Source organism: Engystomops pustulosus, chromosome 3, assembly GCF_040894005.1.
Source record: "Engystomops pustulosus chromosome 3, aEngPut4.maternal, whole genome shotgun sequence".
Classification (NCBI taxonomy): Eukaryota; Metazoa; Chordata; class Amphibia; order Anura; family Leptodactylidae; genus Engystomops; species Engystomops pustulosus.
In genome coordinates, this window is record NC_092413.1 from 149904403 (window position 1) to 149920169 (window position 15767).

At 40.2% G+C, this 15767-nt stretch overlaps 1 protein-coding gene across 7 annotated transcripts in view; it reads left to right on the forward strand.

Moving 5' to 3' along the window:
- Window positions 1-15767, forward strand: part of LPP (LIM domain containing preferred translocation partner in lipoma) — a 175503-nt gene that overhangs the window by 98453 nt on the left and 61283 nt on the right. For all 7 annotated transcript variants that reach the window (XM_072142548.1, XM_072142549.1, XM_072142552.1 and 4 more), the window contains one exon: window positions 1161-1283. In XM_072142548.1, the coding sequence (XP_071998649.1) occupies window positions 1161-1283 (123 nt within the window). The remainder of the gene's footprint in view (window positions 1-1160; window positions 1284-15767) is intronic.

Consider the following 15767-nt stretch of genomic DNA (forward strand, 5'->3'; position numbering starts at 1 on the left):
TTGATTGAATATTGAATTTTCAAATATACTTTCTGTATTGATTCCTCATCTTTTTCTAGATCTCTGCTTGCTGTCATTCTATAGAACATAGCTTCTATGTTTACATCCAGTGTATATAAGTTGTCCATGCTGATGTGATGTACATGCGGGTGCATGAGCCTTTATTATCACAAAATCCTATTACTTTCTGTGATAATAATGGCTCAGGCACCTGCATCTCCTTCACATGAGCATGGACAGATTTTTACCTCTGGAAGTAAACGTAGAAGCTTTCTATAGAAGGACAGTAAGCAGAGATCTAGAAAACGGAGAGGTACTGATCCAGAAAGTATATTGGAAAACTGTATAACTTTTCCTTTCAGCAAATAATTGATAATGTTTGTGTAAATGGACAACCCCTTTTAGTTTTTCTGTATGCAGAACAACTTGTAAGGTTCTTTTTTCATAATGTTCTCACCAGTCTTACCACAGTAATGCTTTTTCTATCCTTTTCTATGCTACCAGATCATTTGCATCACCCATACTTGAGCAAAGTCTGATAAACCCACCAATTTTATTTAAGTTTGCATGTGGCTTGTGTGAAGTCTTCACTAATGGCAGATCACTGGACAAACAAGGGTCAGGCCTGTTTAATTTTAAGGGGTCTTTCAATTTCAGCAAGTAAATATTGTTTGTTAAATTAAAAATTATATACTTTTCCAATAAACTCTTTGTATCAATTCCTAATGGTTTTCTAAATCTCTGCTGATGTTATTCTATGGAAAGCTCCGCCAATCAGAAGCTTATCTTTAATCCCGTGACTAGATGGCCGGTTTTCAACTTGGCCTATTTACTGCACCTTTCTCCATACTATATTAATTTAACCATTGTAATGGAAAGTTGTTGCTCAGTAAATTCTAGAGAATCTTAAAGGGGTTCTCAGGAGGTGGAAAAACATGGCTGCAGTCTTCCAAAAACAGCACCACACCTGACCATGGTTACTGCCAGTACTGCAGCTCAGCTGTATAGAAATGAATGGAGCTTAGTTGCAATACCACACACTACCCATGGTCAGATGAGGTGCTGTTTTTGGAAGACTGCAGCCATGTTTTTCCACCTCCAGAGAACCCCTTTAAGCGTCTGATGTTGACTTTTGTAATAATGTGCTTCCTGTTTCACAGATAAATACCGGTGGTAAAACTCTAGAGGAACGACGCTCAAGTCTAGATGCAGAGATTGACTCTTTGACCAGCATCTTGGCTGATTTGGAAAGCAGTTCTCCGTACAAGCCACGGACAAGTCAGGTAAAGTCAGGTTATAGGAATGACTCACATTTTTTAAATACATTTTTTGTATGTTTTCCTGATTGGTCATTGCAGTATCCTGAAGCCAATAGAATGGTAAAATGTATCCATATCCACTACTTTTTCATGTTGTATCCATATCATTATTTCTAAGGGGACGTATATACGGCCGGTGTATATACACGTTGGATATATTTTCCCCATAGAAGGCAATGGACACATGGCGCCCTACAGGAGCGGTACGGTGCAGCACAAGTGTTCCTCTGTGGAGAGGGGCGGGGGTGAGCAGCTCTCGTCCACTCCTCCTCCTCTCCCCAGCGCCGACGTGTGCCCGCCATTCTATGGTATGGTGGGCACATGTCAATCTGAATGTGGCCTAAGACTGTATGAAGACTATAGAAGAGATACCTTTACTCGGGTAAGAAAAAAATACTTATCCCACTCCATCTCCTTAAATAAATATTTTAATTTAAGTTTTTTATTCGTTAAAAAGTAGAATGTGTTGAAAACCATTAAACATAAAAATGATCAGTGAGCCTACTTGCGGGCATCAGGGCATGCTCCTGATGAGGCAGCAGATGTTCTCCTGAGGGAGCTGCTCCTGGACCAGGATTAAAGCAACATGGCAGACAGGGTATGTCTGGCTAGCACATGGAGGGCTGTATGACACTCCAAAGAAATGCCTCGCCACAACATTACTGACCCACTTCCAAACCAATCATTCTGGAGAATGTTTCATCCATGGTGTCTCCAGACTTCCATGTCTGTCACATGTGCTCAGTGTGAACCTGCTCTTGCATGTGAAGAGCACAGAGAGCCAATGTCGAATCTGCCAATCATCTTCTTCTCTGCCAAATGCCAATCATCCTGCACATTGTTGGACTGTAAGCACAACACCCGTGGACTTTTGGCCCACATACCACCCTTTGGAAGTCTGTTTCTGACACATGGGTATTAGAGACCTGCTGGAGTTCATTTTGCAGGGCTTTGGCACTGCTACTCCTGTTCTTCCTTGCACAAATGATAAGGTTCTGTTCGTGTTGTCCAGGTTGTTACCCTCCTATATCCCCCTTCATGTCTCCTGTGGTCCTGGTCTGTCTCATAGTATCTGCTCCATGCTCTCTGAACACGCATGTGCTGACAGACAAATCTAACCTTCTTGCCACAGCTCTCAACTTCTAGGGGAGGGAGAGCACTGACAAAATGCAAAAGTGACCAAAAGTCCCAAAAAGGATGAGAGCAGAGAAATGGTCTGTGGTCTCCACTATACAGCACCACTCCTTTTTATAGTCGCAATCAATTTTATATTCATAGCTGGACAGGTTGTGAGAATGACCTGGAGTTACAATGTATTGACTGAGTGTAACCTATATTTTTTTTCGGTGTACATTATTATATGGTCTTCCTATAGCTGGACCATGATGACTTGGGAGCTATTACCGCTGTGTATGACCTATATAAGTTAAGTGGGTCTTCTAGTAGTGAAACTATTACTATTGCAATAAATTAGTACAATAACACACATCCTACCAGGGTTTAGGAAGATAAACACAATACATTTTAAAAATGACCAGGTTTAACTTTTCAGTTCATTGGGTTTTATGGCTTCAATGACTCAATATAAATAGTGTATTTATGTATTTTACACATTATTATGTATTAAATGAGATAATCCTTGTCTATTTGAATGTTTACAGATAATGCTTTGGGCACAAATGGATTGAAAATATTTTCCATGCTTTGTGAAAATCATGTTAGACACAGGTTGATCACAACTTTTGCAGCAAAGGTTCTTTAGCACAATCACATTTAGTGGAAAGGACTTTCTACTTTCAAAGCCTTGAACAGTTATCCCCAAATTCCTTATGTATTAATAAGGACCAGTGAAAATTGGTGGATTAGTTATCTTACAAACTTTATTTTAGAGGGATTGGTGTTAACACTGTCGGACATCTTTCGATGCAGGATAAACAATCCGGCTCCCTGGTCTGTTACTTATGCACACTTCCATGCAGGCTGTTACCCAGCTCTCTGCAATTCCCCCGCTTGCACTATCGTCTCGGCATTGTGGCCGGCTGCATAATGCTCAGACAACCGCATATGGGTGAAAATTTCCAAGAACTGTGTAATGTCACCCGCTCTGTGGTTGGAGAGGGAATTGAAGAGCTGAGGCGTATGCCTTCATGGAGGTGTTGATAATTAACATTCGACGGAGCCCAGAGGGGCTCTGGTGGTGACACTCAGGCGCATTTGAAAAAATTTAAAAGCCTTTTTTTTCTCTAAAAATTGAGGCATAAGGACATAAGAGGACATAGATCCGGTTATAGTCCACACCACATAATGAGTTTTAGATGGAGGTGGGCTCCCACTCTCATTCCATTGGTGCCCCTTTTATTATGATAGTGGGACAGCAATGGACAGCTAGTGACACTTTTCCTAGGCATGCCTAAGTTTGTACTTATTTTATTGCATCAATCGTATTTATTCCTTATAGTGTTGTCAAGATATTTCATTAGCACCACACAGCAGACATTTTGTTTAGCTTTATTTTAATGGAATGGAAATAAATAAAAATGTATGAAATATATTATACGTCAGAATGATGACAAGCTTACAGTAAGCATTTATCACAAAACATAAGCCACCATTCAGCAATGTCAGTGGCCCTATGGAAGGTCAGAAGGAGCAAGCTGAACAGTTTGGTTCGGTTGTATGGTACACACAATGTACCGTTTTGGTACGGGTAGCATGCATCCACATGTATTTCAATAGGCAATCCGTCCATCCATGTGAATGTGGACGTATTATCTTTTCTCCGTCCTGCCATGCCGCACTCCTCCCTATTGAGGGGGTAGAGGGGGTGTTGAGCAGCGCTCACTCTTCCTCTCTCCCCCACGCAGCCATGCCAGGCTACTGCCGGGGCATGCATAAGTTTGTGATCCTGGAGTTAATCTACTTTACCAAGACTTTCATTGTCTACCACAATATGTTCTCTTCCCATAATTACAGCACTGGCAAGTACAGTAAATGCATGTTTCTCTGAACAGGTTTCCTGCATCTTAAGTAACCTGATATTACTCGCCCACTACCATAATACACAGAGCAAGGACTAGGAGGAGGAGAAAGCCACAAAATGAACTGTTCTCCATGTTATGATTGGTTAGATAATGCTCCGGTGGAGTGTTATTCTTGGAGTACTTTATATCTTCCAGTGCCAGATTTGTCCGTGTATTACACTCAAGTATTTACTATTGTTTGTTCCTGGTACTCTTCCTTTACAGCAGACAGCAGATGGCTAGTAGGTGTATGTATGTGCACCAACATGATTTATAGTGAATACAATTAATGATGTGGTCCTTCTATAGTTATCTGTTAAAGAAGAAATAAAATTATTGTCTGTGATCATGAAGCCAATGGTGGTTTTTACTGGCTTACTAGCTTTTTTATTTTTTGGTTTATTATTTGATCCCCACCTTCAAAACTGTATAACTTTTTTTTTTATCTGTAGGTGGGCTGCATAACTATCTGTACTTCTTATTGGCAGTATTTATTATTCCATGACATGTACTGGGAAGCTGGGAAAAAAATCCAAATGGGGTGAAATTGGTAAAAAAAAAGGCATTTGCACAATTTCTTGTGGGCTAAGTTATTGCTTTCACAGCGTGCTCCAGAAGATGATACGTGTACTTTTATTCTTTGCCTAGGTACGATCACTGAGTTAACAAACTTATATAGGTTTTATAGGGTTTTAATACATTTTTTTTTAAAATTTAAACTTGCACGAAAAAATAATTATTTTGCCATAGTCTGATGGTAATAACACTTTCATATTTTGGTGTATGTGGTGTATGTATTTTTGCAAGATAAGCTGATGTTTTTATTGCCACCATTTACTGGACGGTACGTACTTTGATCACTTTTTATTACATTTTTTATAATTTTTTAAATGTGGCTTCAAAGTGGCGTTTCAGACATTTGGGCACTATTTTACGTTATGTGGTTCGCCACTGGTACTTGTTTGTGACTTTTACTGTTTTACTCTTTTTACTTTTTTTTAACTAATTTTTTTTACTTTTTTTTTTTTTGCTTTTTTTTATACTGGTCGTTTGATGCATCTATTTTCTTCTTTCTAATTTGGTACGGATATTTTGAGGCATGACCTTGGATACTTTTAGCAGTGCCGGCATAACATCTTTATTGTCCTTCTGGGTTACTTTAACACTAGACAAGCCTTATTGTACCTAACGTATACTGCAATGCTACTGTAATGCAATAAATGGCGTTTTTACACATGATTTATTACAATATGTTTTATAAAGACCCAAGGCAATCATCGCAACTGATTGCTGCATCCCGATGACATCACTAGGAGCAGTGATCAAAAACATGATGGAGGTACCCACGGACCGCCCAATTTTGACAGCGGTAATCTAAAGGTTAACACCCCGTGAGCCCTCTTCATACATCCTTGAAAGCTCTATGTTGTAATAACCTACCCAAACTATCTGCTATGGCCACACATGTCACCCATTCCTCTGTTTTAATTTTGCAGCTGCTCCTTTAATGCCAAAACTTAACTTTTGTCATATGCAAATGAGGCTGAACTGCCTGGGAAGTGTTAGCCGAGCTCCACATTTTGCTGGACCCTGGAGTGATGTAACAGAAGAGGAAAAGGATGACTGAAGCGCTGAGCGCTAGCAGTGTAGCAGAGGGAGTTTTTTTTTTTATTTTTGTGGAACTGGAGCTTTTCCTCTTTACCTGTTATCCACCCAAAAAAGCCTTCAGATCAGCATGTGGTGCTTCAATGGGCGTATCCAAAGTGCTACAAAGCTGTGGCTTTACTACTGTCACCCCCCTTGGAGCCACTCAATAACACCCCTCAATGCTGGCCCACAACCTTACCCTCCCTACCTCACAAAATCACTAATGTGCTTGTGCAAGAGTTGGCAGCCAGAGGAGTGATGTAAGAAGAGTAGGTGAGAATCAGGACTGGCATTGAGGGCTGTTGTGACTGAGTGACTCTGGGTAGTATTAAAGTGATGGAGCTTTGCAGCACATTAAGGGTAGACTCACATGGATGACTTTTCACCGCAGCCATTTTAGCCTATGGACACATACAGACTGGTTTTCTCTTCCTGGTTTCAGTGATTTTTTTTTTTTTTTACTGATGCCTTCTTTTCAATTGCCCTTTTCACACTTCAGTTTTTTTGTAACTGATCAGTGGTCAGTTTAGAACTTGTTCTGTTTGAATTGTTCAATTTGTTCAATTGAAAAAAACTGAACTGTGAAAAACCCATTGAAAGGAATGGGTCAGTAAGGCATTGGTTATCACTGAAAACAAATCTGTATGTGTCCATAAGCCAAAATGGTTCAGTGAGAAATCACTTATGTGAAAAAAACGCCAATTGAAACCACCCAAATATATTGAGCAAGATCCTTTTGCATCTCAAAAGGGATTCTCAAAGAAATGAAGCTGTGTATAGGTGAATGACCGGTACAGGAGGACAGTTTCTAGCATGTTTGTGTGGGTTTCCTCTGGGTCCTCCGATTTCCTCCCTCACTCCAAAACATACTGGTAGGTTGATTAGATTGTGAGCCCCATTGGGGACAGGGACTGATTTGGAAAGCTCTGTGCCGCGCTGCATAATCTGTGAGCTCTGTATAAATAAAGGAATTATTATTATTAGTGAGCACCACATACACTAGTAATTGCTGAATGTGTGGAGAACAGCACCAACCTATGTTTCCCCCTACAAATGAATTGTAAAAGCAGGTACTAAACTGTTATCCATGCAGTATTGTGGTCAAAACTGCAGTTTACTTGTGAAATCTATTAACATTGGTTTGAAACGCTGGCAGTTTGTGGTAAAACTTTTCGCTACATAACCTTAATATACTCTTCATAGCCGATATCAACCCTAGTTACTGAACTGGGGTGCTAAACTTAAAGTTTTAACCATTTTTCTATACATTACCTAATGTCTGAGTGCTACCATATCGCTTTTATACTTTTAATTAAAAGTTATTATTTGGATGCAAGTGAGGCACACACGAGATCTGGCTGGTACTCTGATGGATCAGCAAGCCTTTGCCTGTGTATTGTCACAGACTACCGATTTGGCGCTCTTCTGTGTTCAGCAACTGTTGTTTAAATTACGTTGTTCTGGCATAAGCAGCTGTGTTGTGTGAAAATGTCTTTCTTTGGCACGCAATGTTGGCACTATGTGAGATTTCTTTGGAATTTATGTTCCTATTCTTATTTGATATTGATGTTAATATGCTGATAAAACAGTCCCCAATACTGTTATACGGTGCAGTAAGCACACTCCTGTAGATGTTACAGCACAACTGGAACTGTTCCTCGCATTTCTAGCTACTTCATGCTACAAAATACAGGCAGCATTTTAGAAAATTTCCTATTTTTAACTTCCGCTCAGTTTTGGGAACTTAAAGCTCAGATTAGAAAGAAGGTGTTTGGGCTCCCTTACCCTGTATTCCCATGTTCAGGTTTTTTGATGCACCTTTTTTTTTTTTAACGTTACGTGTGGATCATATGGATGTAGAAAATAGATCTTTACTTTTCTGGGTTCAAAAACATTATCGGCAATCCCCATGTATTTTCAGCTCTTTTAATTGTCTCTTCAGTGTTTTCAGTCTTTAGTCAGGGTATGAAGACAGATGGCTGCATTCTGGATGGATCTCGTGCAACTCTGTCATATACTCTGAGTATCTTGCTCAGTACACGTGCATGATACTCACAGTATTGTATGATTGCCTTGATGAGTTAGTAAACTAGGAATATTTTGGTCATCGCGATTGCAGGCAGTTCCCAATCAAGATATAGGTTTCTCTAGGTTTCAGATTTCACCTCACATTGTGTTCCTTTAACAAATGGATTTTGAAAAATAGTTTTTTTTGAGGGGAAAGAAAGATAACAAATTTAAGAGATGACCTTTGATAACTATTACAGTTGTGACTTACTACTGTAATTCATTTTTGAATTAGGCTGCAATGACTTTAAAAACTAAAAAAATTATAAAAATGGAGGACCTTATCTGTAAAAGGATATGAACCAACAGTCCCGGATGGATCCAAAAATCAACCGAAGAATTAAATAAGTATACTGTATCGTGTGACCAGAGCTCTATAAGTTCTTAGTCCTTCATTCTTATTCCAGGTTCATGTAAGTTCTCATCCAACACAGAGTCCTTTTACAGACCAATGGCAATAAGATGGCAGATGGCAATAAGACGCCATTCAGACACGGAACTGCTATAATATTCTCCTAGTCCTCAGAGTTCTCCTAGTGGTCAATTCCTCTATGTAGAGAAAATATACAAGGACATAGTGTAAACAGTACCAAAAAATTACATACTTTAATATCAGATCTTCTCACATAAAATAAAGTAAAAATGCACATGTAACTCCACAAGGACGCCTCAATGGGCAATGACTTGGCGTCCTCGTGGAGTTACATCCCCATTTTTCCTTTTTTTATGTGAGTAGATCTTATATTAAAGTATGTAATTTTTTGGAACTGTCTACACTATGTCCTTGTATATTTTCTCTGCATAGAGGAATTGACCACTAGGAGAATATTATAGCAGTTCCGTGTCTGAATGGCGTCTTGGTCTGTAAATGCATTTACTTTTCATTTACATGAACCTGGAATAAGAATGAAGGACTAAGAACTTATAGAGCTCCGGTCACACAATACAGTATACTGCTGGTATATGTAGGTCCCCCAATGTGAGGTCACTATGGGGTGTAACTCTTACTTTCTGGAGAACTGCCCAACAGTAATGCTATGTGCGGACCTTCAGATATTTGCAGGCGGTGCAAAATTACATTAAATAACGGATTTCCGGGAGCTTGACCAGAGGTCTCAGTGTAACTAGGGGTCATTCGTAAGTAACATCTTGTCATGTTGGAGGCTGCTGTAATGTCCCATTGAGAATTGCTGATAAATTGAACTATTTGCTTGAAGTGTTTGATCAGCCTTTGCATTCTTGGCAATGTAGCGAATACATTTTGTACGAAGCCCATTGCTTATAGTTAATGTTCTGGAAATCCAAATTTCCAACCAAAATTTCCAGGCTGTCTGGAAAAGGGCAGAGCTTATGAATCATTTGTAATGATGATAAAATTCCTGAGAAGAGTTTTTGGCTTGTTCACAGCTTCATAAAAGCTTGCAATCATCTTGTTATCGAAACAAAGGAAAGGAATTCTGTCATAATTTGCAATAAAAAAATTGTCTGCACCACATTTATAAAGGGTTTTAGACTATTTTCTGGCTCTCCTATAACTAGCTCGACAAAAGGGCGTGGCTTGTGAAAAGGTCTGTGCACCAAAAATATTGCTGACCTGACAGAATTTTGTCATAATTTTCTGGTATAAATTAAGCCAACTAATAGGAGGTGTAGCGTACAACTAGACAGTCTTAGGGTACATTCACACGGCCGTGCGGGCATATCGCCGTGTGCTGGAGTGGAGAAGGAGGTGGCCCCTCCTCCCTCCATAGAGAATAGCGGCGCACGGCCGCACACACGCTGAAAGATAGAGCATGCTCTATCTTTTTGCGGTGTGCGGCCCGGATTGGTGCCGTGCCGCTATTGCCGTCTATGGGGACGTACATGCGGCTGCAAATTTGGCGCCGCATGTACGTCCCCGCAGACGTCCATGTGAATGAGCCCTTATACTGCACCAGATTTGTCACCCAGCACCAGACACTTATATGAATCTGATTAAGAATAAGACTGTCTAGTCTAACTCTGCACCGTCTAACCTTAGGACACTTTTTATAAATCTGCCCCATAGTGTCTACATTTTAATTCTCCAAAGTGTGGAGACGAGCAAACAGTGAGACCTGAAACAGCGTTAACATTGTACATGAACAGAAGTAAAAGGATCCAGTGTATATCTAGCAATCTGACAAGTACAAATCACAGCCTGCATCCCCAGTGTGTTCCATTACCGCAATGTCACAGGAAAGGCTTTCATTTAATTGGAAGTTTTTATTATGGCAGTTCTGGATATAGCCAAGCGCTGATTTTGGCCATTTCGGACTCTCACTCTGTTGAAAGAAGTGGCAGGACACATGTTTGACCTCCCCCTCTGCCCATTACTAAGAACAGACTGGAAAATGGGATCCACGTCAGCAGGTTAATCCTTACCCTTTACCTGGTCATTTGAAAGAAAAGGTGTTTAAAATGCATAATAAATGTGGTGCTCAGTGTGTGGACCAGTTTTGGGGTGCATTTATACTAGTACATTTTACCTACTCTGTGAAACCTCCTAACAAATGTTTTATACATGGCATACGAGGTCATTGCAGAGTCTTTAGTACCCTCATTACATGTTCTATGTTGAATTTGTGTAAAGATTTCCGTGGTCTTGTTATACCTGTTGATATAGATGTAACCGGTGTCCAGATAGTTGTGGCCTCTCCATGTGTACATGAAATGTCTTGGACAGGTCACACATCTGCATCCTATTCCAGGCCATCTTGTCACACTGCTCCGGCTACTGTATTAAGTTGCCATAACTCCTGGTAGTCTTTGCTTTCCCTCTAGTGACATTTCTGCGATTGACATCTGCACACTCCACACTATTGATTTCTGTCTCTGCGTCTTGTTATACATTAAATCCTCAGCGGGCTGCAGCCTTCTCTGGAACATACTGTACTGGAACTTTCCTCCAGCCATCGTTCACTGGCTCTTTGACAAGGATAAATGTGGAGTGCTAGAACAACTTGTCATAAGGCAAATAAAGTCCAGGCGACAGTATACTTAGCTTAGTACCTTTCAGTATATGCTTTATACGCAATATATATGCAGTTTCAATAGTAATATAAGAGAAAATGAGCTGAACTTGGCTTTCTCAGAAGATTCATTAAAATGGGAAAGATTCATCAAATATTCCTTCATGGGTCCTGATGAGCCTATTTTTGGCTTGAGTATTAAAGGACATCTACCATCATATTTACTGATGCTGCCCTAACTTGCTTCCTTGTCTAATTTCTGAGGGGATGGCACCGTTACTGTATTCTAGTAAGAATAACAATATAAATATGGAAATGAGCCAGAGGCTTGATAATAATAATTATTTATATAGCTTGATCTGGATCGTCACTGCACGTCCCCTCTCTCAATATTCTCCCAGACCCGTCAGCTGATCTGCAGGCAGACGGCATCGGGCTGTCTGCAAGTCTCACGCATGTGGCTCATTTGCATATTTTGTTAATTTTTACAATAATACGGCCGTTCCTGGACTAACAAAAACAAGAACTGAGCCATCCCCTAGGAACCTATACAAGGAAGTAGGTTATTGCTATCTACCATACGTAAGTCTGATGGTAGATGCCCTTTTAAAGGGGGTTAGTCTCATTGCAAGCAGAGTTTATAAAGTGACCTCTATAATGGCATTTTTTAAACTTTTCTGGTGAATTGGGAGCTGGTAAACGCTCAGGACACATTGCCATTGGTTCAATCGAATTATGATTTCTAAATTTAAAAAAAAATTATCATTCACTTTCAGACTTCACTCTCAGCATCCCTTATCCTTCTTCATTCATATTTTATTCATAGCAAACACCAACATAATACCATCTTTTAGGAAAACGTTACCTTACATCAGCGTGGGAACTGAATCATGTGAGTGATGTCGTTGAGTAGAGGAGTAACAGGTATAGTCTGAGCTCCGGTAGCAGAGTTTCTGATGAGTGCCCCTCCACCTTATGTACCAAGTGTACCGTGACATACAGTAACAGTGGCATCCTACAGTATACACATATGTACAGCAAATAATAGAAATGCGTTGGTTGCTGTTTATTTGTGGCTACCTGCGGTTGGTAAGGTAGTAAATGCCCATTGTGATTCACCAGAGTTTAATAGCACAGAACCTTTTGAATTGCAGTGCATTTTAATTCACTACTTTTTGCAGTCTATGACTTTGCCAAGTCATTACATAATGAATGTAAAAGTGCACATCAATAAACAGATTACTGCTGGCAGCATATGTCAGGCCTTGGTGGATCCATTCGTTGCATGTGGGTCAGTACAAACACTGTGTATTACTTTTGGCACATTCTGTCTCCTGTCCTTTTCCCTGTTTGTTGCACAGGTGGCTGTGGCCTTGGGACATTGTACATTGTTCTGTATTGACTGCTTTTCAGGGTCGATGTCTGAGAATACTTTGATATACAGCACTTTTAATGAAATGTGTTGTCTCCTTGTAGTTTATAATAAAACTTTATATTACTGGAAAGATGATGTATCATGTGTCCGAACTGGTTCTTTCAATTAAATGTGATGGGCATTTTTGCCAATTAGTTTCTTTTCATTGCTGAATTTAGATTTTGTTTAAAAGACAAGTTTGAGTCTTGTCACATTGCCCACTTGATTAAAGTTACAGAGACCGCTGTTAATGACCGACTGTATTTGAGCATAGACTGACACTATCTACCAACTGCGGCCTAGATTTAGCAATAGTCCTGGTGTTTTGTTAGATCATGGTTCATTTGTTAAAGTTTTGTATCACTCCGTGCATAATGCAAATTCAGAACTTGTGTGCATATACCATGCCCATTTTTTTTTAAGGCTCATTTCCAGCTAGAGTTTGAAAAAAATAGGCTTGCGCTCCATTTCTGAGCGGATTCACTCACTCACAGAATGCTGGTACCAGAGCCCCTAAACATATAAGCCACACTCCAAACTTTCTAATTTAGACCTCCATAAGACCACTGAAAAAAAATAGATACCAGACTCCTGAAAACTGTACAGACTGTCACTTAAGAGATACTGTACATCCACTATGTTTGCAGACCCTAGAACAGAACCCAGACAGACTGTGATACCCAGGCATACTCTTTCCTGTAGACTGTGATCTTACCCTGATGCTCTTATTAATACATTGTATGCATCTGCACCCGAGAATGAAGAAAAATACAGAAACAAGAAAAAAAAGACATAAAACAAAACAAATAATATATCTTCCTGTAGTCCCGACGATCTCTTTGCTTTTGGTAAGTCTTTTGACAATTCCAGAAACATACATTTGTAGTCTGTTTATAAAGCATACAAGTCCGGTATGAGTTACTTGGGATGTAGGTGGGTGGGGGGGAATATCACGGCTGGCACATGACGCTTGCAGTATTGCACCGCATCACGTTTTTACAGTGGTAGTTAAGAATACTTCTTCTGATGCAAAGCTTTTCCACGGCTCTGTGTCAGAAGAAGGTTGCAGGACATTCGGGTACCGTAGGTGCCCAGGACTGGGCTGTGTTATCACACCCTGGTTAGGAAATGTTCCAATTCTTGGGGCTTAAACCCTTAAACACATCGGTCGAACATGGAAGTATTTCATTATGCAAAGGAAGGTAATTTTTTCATTATTCAAGACAAGGTTTTTTTTTTGTTTTTTTTTTAATTCTGTATGTGTATTGACCCAGATAATTTTTTTCTTATTGTGATTTAGGTTCAGTGATCAAAGCAGAATTTTTTTTTAGAAAAAACGGTGTCACATTTACAGTGAGTGCCGAAAGATGCTTTAAAATGTTGTTACACTGCAGCCAATTGGTAGGTTTGTTTGTTTTTTTTCTGTCTGTATAAGACCTCACAGTGCAACTCAGAGCTCATGAGAATCATGAGGTCTAAGGAACTGTCCAAGGAGCTCAGAGACAGAATTGTGAAAAGTCAGATTTTTGAAGTTGCAAAAGAATTTTTTCAGCACTTAAGGTTCCTAAGAACAGATTAACCCATTAATGAAATAAGTTTTGGACGACCACAACTTTTCCTCGACGTGGCAGTCCAGCAAAACTAAACAATTGTGGGAGAAGAGCCTTGGTAAGAGAGCTAAAGAAGAATCCCAAAATGACTGTGGCTAAGCTCCAGAGATGCAGTAGGGAGATGTGAGAAAGGTCCACAAAGTCATCTATCACCGCTTTATGGCAAGTGTGCAAGACATATGAAAGCCTACATACAGTTTGCTTAAAAAAAACACACACAAAGGACTCCCAGTCTAATAGAAAAAGGAATCTCTGGTCTGAAGATGAAGATTGAACTATGTGGGGTAAAAAAAAATACAGCCACTGCTCATCACCTACCAAATGAATCCTAACAGTGAAACATGGTGGGGGCAGCATCATGCTATGGCGGATTTTTTCAGCTGCAGGGAATGGATGACTGGTTGCAATTAAAGGAAAGATGAATGCGCTCAGTACAGAGACATCCTGGATGAAGACGTCTTCCAAAGTGCTCTGGACCTCAGACAGTGCTGAAGGTTCACCTTCCAACAAAATAATGACCCTAAGCCAGTGATGGCAAACCTTTTAGAGGCCGAGTGCCCAAACAACAACAAAGACCCGCTTATTTATCGCAAAGTGCCAACACAGAAATTTAATTTGTGATTTATACTCCCTGCTCTGTCACAGTTTTCATTGATACCAGCACCTGAGGACACCAATAAATCATAAAATAGTCCCAGGTAGAGCTGTCACTTTAAAATACCTCTGTGCACAGCAAGTCCTGGGCTGTCTGGGACTGCAGGAAGATACCTGGAGTCATCTCTGGTGATGGCCTGAGTGCCCACAGAAAGGGCTCTGAGTGCCACCTCTGGCACCAGTGCCATAGGTTAGCCATCACTGCCCTAAGCACACAGCTAAAATAACAAAGCAGTGGCTTCAGGACAACTCTGTGACCATTCTTGACTGAGCCAGAGCCCTGACCTAAACCAAATTGAGCATCTCTGGAGAGACTTGAAAGAAGATAGATAGGGATGGCCATGGTTACATACACATTACAAAAGGATGAAAACTACAGACTACAGCTTTTTCTTGTTACTCACTTGCTTACCTTTAGTAAATAATCATTCTTTATTTATATAGCGCGCACATATTATGCAGTGCTGCACAGAGTTTTCCAAATAAGTCCCTGTCCCCAATGGGGCTCACAATCTAATTAACCTACCAGTATGTTTTGGAGTGTGGGAGGAAACCAGAGGACCCGGTGGAAACCCACGCAGTCGCAATGAGAACATACAAACTCTTTACAGATGTTGACCTGGATGGGATTTGAACCCAAGACCCCAGCGCTGCAAGGCTGTAATGCTAACCACTGAGCCACTGTGCTGCCCATAGTTAGAGTGAAATACATACAATATAGACATATACGATTGCAAGACAATACTTGTGGTAAGTTACAGCTTACTTTAAAGTATTCTGAGCTAATGAGAAGTGAGACCAGCATGGCTGGAGTGATGCTGTCCATTCCTTCTGAGACATCATGTTGCAGGCCCATTAAGCTGTCTGGCTGAAAACCCTGGGTTATAGGTGAAAATAGAAATGGCTGTCCACCAATGTTCACCATTCAAGCTGAGGGAACTGGAGAATACCTGCCAGGACAATTGTCCAAGGATGAAATGACCTACTACTAAATACTGAGCAAAGGGTCTGAATACTTATGCCCATCTGATATTTCAGTGTTTATT